Source organism: Theobroma umbraticum, unplaced genomic scaffold (genome assembly GCF_002168275.2).
Source record: "Theobroma umbraticum cultivar Fairchild unplaced genomic scaffold, ASM216827v3 scaffold_30.0, whole genome shotgun sequence".
NCBI classification, from domain to species: Eukaryota; Viridiplantae; Streptophyta; class Magnoliopsida; order Malvales; family Malvaceae; genus Theobroma; species Theobroma umbraticum.
In genome coordinates this window covers 3,919,074-3,928,801 of record NW_018397254.1, presented here as the reverse complement: position 1 = coordinate 3,928,801, position 9,728 = coordinate 3,919,074, and the positions used below count along the sequence as shown (strand labels likewise).

Below are 9,728 nucleotides of genomic sequence, written 5' to 3'. Positions count from 1 at the left end.
CAAGACCCAAACGGCGGCCTCGTAATCCTTTCCTCCGGCCTTTCCCTCCCTAAATTACTCTCTTCTTTCCTCTCTTTCCACTCCCAATCGAACGGCTCCCTCCTCCTCCTCCACTCCCCTCAATTCTCCTCCTCCCTCAAATCCCTCCTCCTTTCCCTCTCCCCCAACCTCCCTCTCTCCGAAATCACCGCCGACCTACCTTCCTCCAACCGCCTTTCCCTCTACTCCTCCAATCGAATCGTCCTCCTCTCCCCTCGTATCCTCATCGTCGACCTCTTAACCCAAAAGGCCCGAACTTCCTTAATTTCCGGTGTCATTTTCCTCAACACCCATTCGCTCTCCGAAAGCTCAACTGAATCTTTCATTGTGAGAATCATCAAAACATTCAATAAAAATGCTTCTGTTTATGCGTTTTCAGACAAGCCTCACTCTATGGTTTCTGGGTTCGCAAAAGCGGAGAGGATAATGAAGAGTTTGTTCATTAAAAAGCTTCATCTTTGGCCGAGGTTTCAAGTGAATGTATCGGAGGAATTGGAGAGGGATCCGCCTGAAGTGGTGGATATAAGGGTGCCGATGAGTAAATACATGGTGGGGATTCAAAAGGCGATTGTGGAAGTCATGGACGCTTGTTTGAAGGAGATGAGGAAGACTAATAAGGTTGATGTGGAGGACCTGACGTTGGAGAATGGGTTGTTTAAGTCATTTGATGAGATTGTGAGGAGACAATTGGATCCCATTTGGCATACTTTGGGGAAGAAGACGAAGCAGCTCGTTTCGGATTTGAAGACTTTGAGGAAGTTGTTGGATTATCTTGTTAGGTACTAAAGAAAGAAACGCTTTTCTTTCTATTTCCAAATTTAAGTTAATTATGGTTTGTAATGCATTTTAGCTGTGAGTTTTACTATGAATTTGGAAACTGGGTTTTTATATTATTTATTTCATGGTAGGTATGATGCGGTGAGTTATTTGAAGTACTTGGATACGCTTAGAGTGTCAGAGAGTTTTCGGTCTGTTTGGATATTTGCAGAGTCCAGTTATAAGATATTTGACTATGCAAAGAAGCGAGTTTATCGTTTTTCAAGGTCAGATGGAACCAAAATTAATAAGCCTAGTAAGAACGTGTCTGGCAAAAAGAGAAAATTGGAGGAGGATGGTAGTAAAAACGAAGGAGGTGAGTGTATTCATTCTACTGTTTGTGTAATTTGGTTTTTATTCTGAATTTCTACACCATGTCATGCCCAAAACAAGAGTTGCATTTATATGCTGTAACCTTTTGTCGTTTACTTTTGCATGTAGCAATTGCTGGTACTTCATCAACAAGTACAAGTAATGGAGTTGTTCTCGAAGAAGTTTTGGAAGAGTCTCCAAAGTGGAAGGTGTTACGTGTGAGTAAGTGAGTTCCATTGTCTGTGCTGTCTGTTTGCTGTGTTCACTTATGGTCTTATACTCTCTCCAGTCGCGTCAATTTTGTGATGATATTTCTGCTTGCAGTTAACTTACTTATGATGGTCAAACTCTTCACTTCTGTTGTTCTTTTCTATAACTTAAATATTTTATTACAGGAGGTTCTTGAGGAGATAGAAGAGGAAAGACAAAAGCAAGCATCATCAGGAGAACTTCTTTTGGATGTTGAAGGGGACAATAATGGTATTGTTTTAGTGGCATGCAAAGATGAGTGCTCGTGCATGCAACTTGAAGATTGCATTACTAACGGCCCACAAAAGGTTTTGTTTTCTTTTTAGTAAATTAAAATAAACCTCTATTTATATGTTGTATTAGTGCTGTTTTAGTTATTAAGGTTTTCATTTGCGTAGTTAAAATTGACACTGCATATTTTCATTTTAAGGTCATGAGGGATGAATGGCAGAAATACCTCTTAAGCAAAGTAGAACTCCGTAGTGTGCACACGCCTCAGAATAAAAAACCTAAAACACCTAAAGGTTATGGGATTCTTGATGGTATTGTTCCTGTTACACCTGCCCATAATGCAGAACCTAGCAGTGCATGCAAGCAGGAACATGAAGCATTGTTAGCAGCGGCATCAGAATTAAGAAGAAACCAGACTAAAAGGGAAAATGATGCTGCAGATGCTCCTGAACCTCAAGTTGGCAGCCGAGGACATGGGAAAGGAAGGGGAAGAGGAAGGATTAAAAAAGGCCCTGCAAATACACAGCGTTCTAGGAATAAAGATGGCACTAATAGTACTGAGGCAGCAACAGCTGATAGACCTGAAATTTCTGTTTCAGAAAATGAAGGTCATAGAAATGAAATTAGCCCTACTGTTGCCAATGGGCTTTTTAGGAAGCATATTGACAGGAGTGATGATATGAAAACTGACAACTCTAAGCAATTACCACCTGTCCACTTTCATGCTCTGGAGAGAGATCAGCCTGTACTAGATGTCTTGACGCCCTCTGTAATTATTGTTTACCATCCAGATATGACTTTTGTTAGGGAAATTGAAGTCTACAAAGCAGAGAATCCTGGAAAAAGGTTGAAGGTCTATTTTCTTTTCTATGAAGCTTCTACTGAAGTCCAAAAGTTTGAAGCAAGTATTCGTAGAGAAAATGGAGCATTTGAATCCTTGATCAGGCAGAAATCAATGATGATGATTCCTGTTGATCAGGTATAATATTCTTTAGCTCTCTGTCACCTGAAGAGGGGGCCATTCTGACATTTATTCCTTTTGGGTAATTAATGATTGATAAACTTCATGATGCTATGTGTAAAAATTATTGTATAATTTACTGAAGTATTTAGCATATAATCTGAAGGAATATTGTTGTTTATTTTTTTAAAAAAGTATTGATTACTCCTGTCTTTGCCTTCTTTATGCGTACTCTATTTGATTCAGGATGGGTTCTGCCTTGGTTCAAATTCTTCCTCAGACCTACAAGGTTCAAGTTCCCAGAACTCCATCACTAGAAAGGCAGGTGGAAGAAAGGAAGCTGAGAAAGAGAAGCGGGTGGGTGATATTGTTCCTCTTCTTAGCGTTTTCCCTTGTTTGCTTGCTGGAAAATACGTTTCATTTTTAATTTGCCTCGTCTGCAGGTTATAGTGGACATGAGGGAGTTCATGAGTAGTCTTCCAAATGTTCTCCATCAGAAGGGCATGCGCATAATCCCAGTTACCTTAGAAGTTGGAGATTACATTCTCTCACCACTTATTTGTGTTGAGAGGAAAAGCATTCAAGATCTTTTTATGAGTTTCACATCAGGCCGCCTTTACCACCAAGTGGAGACTATGGTTCGTTATTATCGAATACCAGTTCTTCTAATTGAGTTTTCACAAGACAAAAGCTTTTCATTTCAGGTAACCTGAATTAAATCTTCTGTGATGGTGGAATATGATGAAAAGAACGCTAGCAGATTAGCCTTTAATGTTTATTTGATGTGTTTATGCAGTCTGCTAGTGACATTGGGGATGATGTAACACCAAATAATATCATATCCAAACTGTCATTACTTGTTCTGCATTTTCCCCGCCTACGAATCATCTGGTCTCGCAGCTTACATGCAACCGCTGAAATATTTGCTTCTCTTAAGGCAAATCAGGATGAACCTGATGAGGCAAAGGCAATGAGAGTTGGTGTACCCTCCGAAGAGGGTTTCATAGAAAATGATGTTAGGTAAGCTGTGCGGGCATTTTCTTTTGGCTTTGGTATATCTTTCAGGGTAAGAATTTTACTGACTATTTCCCCCTATTACAGAGCTGAGAACTACAATACATCTGCTGTTGAGTTTCTGAGACGACTTCCAGGAGTGACGGATTCTAACTACAGGGCTATAATGGATGGATGTAAGAGCTTGGCTGAACTTGCACTTCTTCCCTTGGAGAAGCTAGCTGAACTGATGGGTGGTCGGAAAGCTGCTCAGACTATAAGAGATTTCCTTGATGCAAAGTGTCCAACCTTGTTGTGAATTGTGGGCCATCATTTGAGTCACAAGTAGTTCATATTTTCTCCTATTTTTTTTATTGTATACTGAAGTGTTGATTCGATAATGGTGTTTTAATTTATTTTTGACTCAATAAATGGCTTTTTGATGATGTATCGCTATGTTCTAAATATCCCTGTCTATTTTCTTTGGTCGAGGAAAAGGAAATGCAGATTCTTGATGCCTGCGGTAATGGCACTTGGTCTATATCTTTTAGACGGAATATGTCTTCATGGGAAAACGAGGCTTATAAAGAAATCCTTCTTAAACTATCTTGTGTGGTTCTTGTTCCTAGCAAGGACAACAAGCTCATTTGGAAACAAAGCCCCAAAGGGGCATTCTGGGTGAAAACTTTCTGGTCTTGGTTAGGGCATAGATCATAGTGAGCGCAAAGTCTGCTCTTGGTTAGGGCCCCGAAGAAACTTGTTCCTATATTCTCTTGTCATGTAGTAGCTATTGGCTTGTTATCAAATGGCAAGGGGTTTCATGATCTTCTCTCAACAGGGTTTCTTCCTTTTTTTTTTTTTCTTTCAGTCATTGATCGAATATGCTTTTACAAGGATATCGCAAAGCGCTGGTTGATTGTGTGCAACTCAACACTTTGGTGTATGTGGTTGGCACGCAACAATTTTGTTTCTAACAATAAGAGATGGGGTGGTAAGGAAATTTTATTTCTCATAAAGATGTGTATTTTGGATTGGTGCTTGTAATAGTGAAGATGCGATTGATGATGTTGGATGGTGGATGAAATCTTAGAGCTCCAACACTTGGCGGACTTTTCTCCACCTTCAACGGGGTGAATATAAGTTTAATGTTGACAACTCCACAAGGAGTAAACCTGATCCTGCAGAACGTGTTATTGACGCATTTTTATTTGGGCCACTTGACATCCATGACTTTAATTATATAGAGTTTATGGCTGTTCTTCAGTCTCTGTCTATTTTCTTCTTCCTCCTTTGCAGTGTCATCTCTCACCATCGAGTCGAATTCAAAAGAGGTGCTATCAGGGGTAAACAAAGTCGACCAAAAGCCTTGGGATAAATGACGCATCTTCCATGAAATTGACGCGATATAACTCTCTCTTGGTGAAGTCCCCTTTGTTGCAGATACAAAGAGAAGGTAATACCTTCTGCGGAGTCCTTGGCCAAATTTGGCGTTGATAAAAACTCTATGTTTGATACTTGGTGATGATTCTTCTACTCTAGCTGGCACTGTGGTCCTCCGGTGATGATCGCAAAGTTGGCATGCATAAGTACCAAGCGATCGAAGCCTCGCACTTGGGTTTGTAACCCCACCGTTGTATCATTGCCACTGCTTAATTGCTGGTATTACTTTGGTTTTCAATGGTAACCAAGCTTTTATGCAATGTAAAGTGAGGAACAAAACACCGACCAATTTTATACATAAAATTCCACACACAATCTCCCAAACAGACTACTTTTTTTTTAAAAAAAAAATAATTTTGTTTCAAATCAAAAGCGGGGGAGACCTCTGAGTATACAAGTCTGTGTAACCCGACTATGGAGGCATCAGCCTGGGTACAGTTGATAGCAACCTGGCCTGCAAAAACCGTGGCAGAAATAATGCCCTGTTCAACTATACAAAACTCACACCCATCAACCCCAATTACATCCACCCCATCAGAACCCCCCACCGCCCAATAAATAAAGTCAAGGACATGGAGTAAGAATAAGAAACACCACCAGTTGGCCTGTTTCCTCCTCTTGCTACTCCATGCATTCTGTTGATACCAACAGACTACTTTTTCAGTAACGAAAGGAGAGTTATTTACAATCACAAAGGATCTCTCCTTTCCAGACACAAGAAAAAGGGAAAGCAAACTAAATATATAACTATTCTTAACAGAATCAAGGTCCAGCAGTTGGCTTACGCCATAAGACTATTAATTAAATCTGTAAGCACCGCGAAATTTATTAGCAGACTCGAGCCTCTTCCTCCTCAACCTCTCTGATATGGCAAAGGCTAGCTCTAATGACTGTGATGCATTCAACCTAGGGTCACAATGCGTGTGATACCGAGAGCTCAAGTCATCAAAGGCCACAGTCTTTGACCCTCCAACGCACTCTGTTACATTTTGCCCTGTCATCTCCAGATGAACTCCTCCAGGATAGGTCCCTTCTTGATCATGGACATCAAAGAATGCCCTCAACTCAGCCTTAGAACAATGTAAAGAGACAAAAAATGATTCTCATTTAGGCTTCATCATAAGTGCACAACTGAAACGGTCCGGAATAATATGCTAACATATAAGTTCAAGCGTTCTTACCCTGATTGCATCAAATCCACGAGTTTTGCGACCACATGAGGCCGTAAATGTGTTTCCATGCATGGGATCGCTTACCCAGGTGACAATAAGCCCAGCCTGGCGCACAGCCCTAATAAGATGTGGAAGCTTTGTCCTCATGTTTTCAGCTCCCATTCGGGTGATTATTGTCAGTCTTCCAGGTTTGTTCCAAGGGTTCAGAATTTCGCACAATTTTACAAGTTCCTTTGGGTCCATCTTATCACTCACCTACACAACGAATGCAGATATCAGCAACCAAAAAGCACTATTCAAACATAACACCTAAAACTATGGTCAGGCTTTTTCTCCCTCTAGGCACTGATTAAAAGAATAAGAGGAACGTTTTACCAACAGATGAAAATGACATGCACTTCAGCTTCACCTATGTCAAATCAACTAAGCCTACTCAACAACTTTATAATTCACAATAATGAAATCCTATAAACAACTGGCAATGCCTTTTAGACTCTAAATATTATAAGCACCACGTACCTTTATGCCGAGAGGATTGGATATGCCCCGGAGAAATTCAACATGTGCTCCATCTAACTGCCGAGTCCTCTCCCCTACCCAAAGCAAGTGAGCAGAACAGTCATAATACAGGCCAGTCGTTGAATCCTCTCTAGTCAAGGCTTGCTCATATGGTAAGTGAAGGCATTCATGGGATGTCCAAAAGTCAAATGTGTTCATTACAGGGTCATCAACAGTTAACCCAGCCGCAGCCATAAATCCCAAAGCTTCATCAACTCTCTGTGCAAGCTCCATGTACCTAATTATAAATCAAAGTCAGATTCTACTGCATACAACAAGAAACAAAACCTAAATTCGCCTTGCAATGAAAACTGCGATCAATCGCAAACGTAGGTGGACTGCTTTTTTGAACAAATTCAGCTATTATTGCAAATGTATGCGGCTCCTATAGCGATGCTAGAGGTGCCTATATATGAAACAAAAATTAAGAATCCACCTGTCTCCCTGTTCACTATGTTTAACAAAATCGAGATTCCACTCCGAGACTCTTTGCATAGCAGCATAGCCACCGGTAGCAAATGCTCTAAGGAGATTCAATGTACCAACAGATTGAAGATAAGCTCTGATCAACCTTTGAGGGTCGGGAACTCTAGATTTCTCATCAAAAGCATCACCATTTATGTTATCTCCACGATAACTCGGTAACTGAACTCCATCTTTTATCTCAAACGGCTCTGACCTTGGCTTTGCAAATTGCCCGGCCATCCTTCCAACCTGTCATACAATTAAAAGAAAAAAAAGTCAGATATTAAACTTTTCTTAAATGGGTCAAAGTTACCAAGAGAAACTTGGGATTTTATCAAATAAACAGACCGCAATGACGGGTATTTGGGCACCAAAAGTGAGGACAATGACCATCTGCAGAAGCACTCTGAAAGTGTCTCTGATGTTGTTGGCATTGAATTCTTTAAAACTCTCCGCACAGTCCCCACCCTGTAAAAGGAACGCCTTCCCGACGGCGGCGTTCGCCAGCTTCTCCTCCAGCTTTCTTGCCTCGCCCGCGAAGACAATCGGCGGGAACGACGCGATTGTTTGAAGTACCAATTCGAGCTCGTCCACGTCCGGGTATTCAGGAAGTTGGAGGGCCCGTTTTGACTTCCAGGAATCGAGAGACCATTGGTTATAATCAGTAGAGGGAGGAGGAGAGGAGGCGGAGACGGAGGGGATAGTGATGGGGTTGGGTGTTTCGGTGATGTGGAGGGTCGGGATTGGAGGGGATAGAGGGAAGCGGGTGGTGGTACCGAGTAGAGAGCGTCTTGGGGCGGTGAGATTAACGGAGGCTGAGAGTGCGAGCGCCATGTTTTTCAGAGTGTTGGTGGAGTGACAGAGGATATGTAGCGTATGATAATGAAAGAAGGAGCTGAAAGGTGGACTTGGAAGGAAAGATTCTTTAACGGATTTCGGGATCGCTGTGCCTTTGCCCTCTTATATAGACTCCTGAGGGACGGCATTTTACGTGTTCACATGTCTCATTGAATTTGTGGGTTGATGGAATTAACGAGCGATAGTTTTCCTTCATTGGAGGATTTATGCAAAGGACGGGATTATGGAAATAAATCGTAATCCCACTAATGCCACAAAGAATGTTTCTAAAGTCAAATTAAAGGATTTGGAAGGAGAATTTTTACTTTAAATGTTTTATGTTTTATGTTTTATTACATAGTTTATGATTAACTTTTTTTTTTCAAATAATTATAATTATCTATATATTAAATCTCTAATAGAGAGATATATCTTAAAAGTAACTAATACTATATTACTAGACATTACCATTAAACATGGAAGAATACTTGCAAAGATATGACAAGTCAGTTCAACTGTCATTAAACACTCAATCAGAGCCACCATTGTACAAAGAAAAAGACGATTTCTTGGCAATTTTAATCTTAGAAGGAAAGCAATATTTTGTCAAAGTACTCAATCACAATGTTAAATGAGATTATTTTTTGATAAATTGTTTTGTCGTTAAAGCATTTAATGGGACTTATTTTGGTTATATATATATATATTATAAAAAAAACAATTAAATGTTTTTATTTTTTTATAAATGGATTATGAAATAATTCGATTAAAAATAAAATCAAGTTTAATAAAAAAGAAAAAAATTTAATTGATAATGATTTTAGTCATGATATTTATAAAAATAAATCTACAAAATATTGAAATTTTTTTAATAAAATAAAATTCAAACTTAATTTTTATGAAAAAGATAAATTAATATATCTATTACAGAATCAAGTAAAAAATATTTATATTTATTTCTTATCACTATAAATTTTTTACAATTAAAAATTTAACTTATACATATCATCAACTAAAAATTTGTGCTTTTGAAATACTTTGTTATTTAATTTAGTTTCTAAACTCTTCAATTTTGTTCAATCTAATTTTTGTATTGTATAATTTTTTTAATTTAATTCTTATGAGATGGCTCATATTTTTTTTAAAAATTTTTTTTCTCAATATGTCATATTAGTATTGTCACATTATTATGTTAATGCCATGTAGTACTATTATGTGTGATAATATCATGTCAATAAATTTATTACATAATCATTGACATCATCACTTCTATCAATAAAATTGAACAGAATAAAGAGAAAGAGATTAAATTATTCAAATTTTCAAAATTAAAAAATTAAATTTACTAAATTTTAAATATAAGAACTAAATTAATGAATGCAGAAACTATTTAAATACCTAGTCTATAAATTTTTATAATATTTAGATAAAATCCATTAAAAGGGCGTGTATTTCTTTCCAATCCTCCGGTGAAGGAAAACCACCCCTCGTTGCCTAATTCCATCAACCCACAAAATCCCCAAATATAAACAAGTAAATGAATGAGACATTTGAACACCTAAAACGCTGTCGTTCAGGTGTCTCTATAAGGGGGACAAAGGCACATCCCGAAATCCGTTAAAGAATCTTTCCTTCCAAGTCCACCTTTCAGCTCC

At 38.7% G+C, this 9,728-nt stretch overlaps 2 protein-coding genes across 2 annotated transcripts in view; one reads left to right on the top strand and one right to left on the bottom strand.

The window, feature by feature from the left end:
* UVH1 (Restriction endonuclease, type II-like superfamily protein) overlaps positions 1–4,049 on the top strand; it is a 4,176-nt gene extending 127 nt beyond the window's left edge. Inside the window, exons 2-10 of the mRNA XM_021437036.2 lie at positions 5–818; positions 948–1,171; positions 1,297–1,385; positions 1,563–1,724; positions 1,847–2,626; positions 2,855–2,965; positions 3,052–3,312; positions 3,405–3,628; positions 3,710–4,049. Coding sequence (XP_021292711.1) covers positions 5–818; positions 948–1,171; positions 1,297–1,385; positions 1,563–1,724; positions 1,847–2,626; positions 2,855–2,965; positions 3,052–3,312; positions 3,405–3,628; positions 3,710–3,920 — 2,876 coding nt within the window. The 3' untranslated portion in view covers positions 3,921–4,049. The remainder of the gene's footprint in view (positions 1–4; positions 819–947; positions 1,172–1,296; positions 1,386–1,562; positions 1,725–1,846; positions 2,627–2,854; positions 2,966–3,051; positions 3,313–3,404; positions 3,629–3,709) is intronic.
* Positions 4,050–5,367: 1,318 nt separating this feature from the next.
* Positions 5,368–8,172, bottom strand: LOC110422361 (phospho-2-dehydro-3-deoxyheptonate aldolase 2, chloroplastic-like). Its single transcript, XM_021436244.2, has 5 exons — positions 7,585–8,172; positions 7,208–7,485; positions 6,733–7,009; positions 6,223–6,468; positions 5,368–6,111 (listed from the first exon to the last, which is right to left on the bottom strand). The coding sequence occupies exons 1-5, from the start codon at positions 8,068–8,070 to the stop codon at positions 5,839–5,841; spliced, it is 1,560 nt and encodes a 519-aa protein (XP_021291919.1). The 5' UTR covers positions 8,071–8,172; the 3' UTR covers positions 5,368–5,838.
* Between the last annotated feature and the right edge of the window lie 1,556 nt (positions 8,173–9,728).

Excerpts from the sequence above, each read along its gene's own strand:
- LOC110422361 (XM_021436244.2), bottom strand. The coding sequence starts at position 8,070 with ATGGCGCTCGCACTCTCAGCCTCCGTTAATCTCACCGCCCCAAGACGC. Across the intron at positions 7,486-7,584 it reads CCCAAATACCCGTCATTGCG|GTTGGAAGGATGGCCGGGCA; the intron begins GTCTGTTTATTT and ends ATTGTATGACAG. Across the intron at positions 6,469-6,732 it reads CCAATCCTCTCGGCATAAAG|GTGAGTGATAAGATGGACCC; the intron begins GTACGTGGTGCT and ends TTCGTTGTGTAG.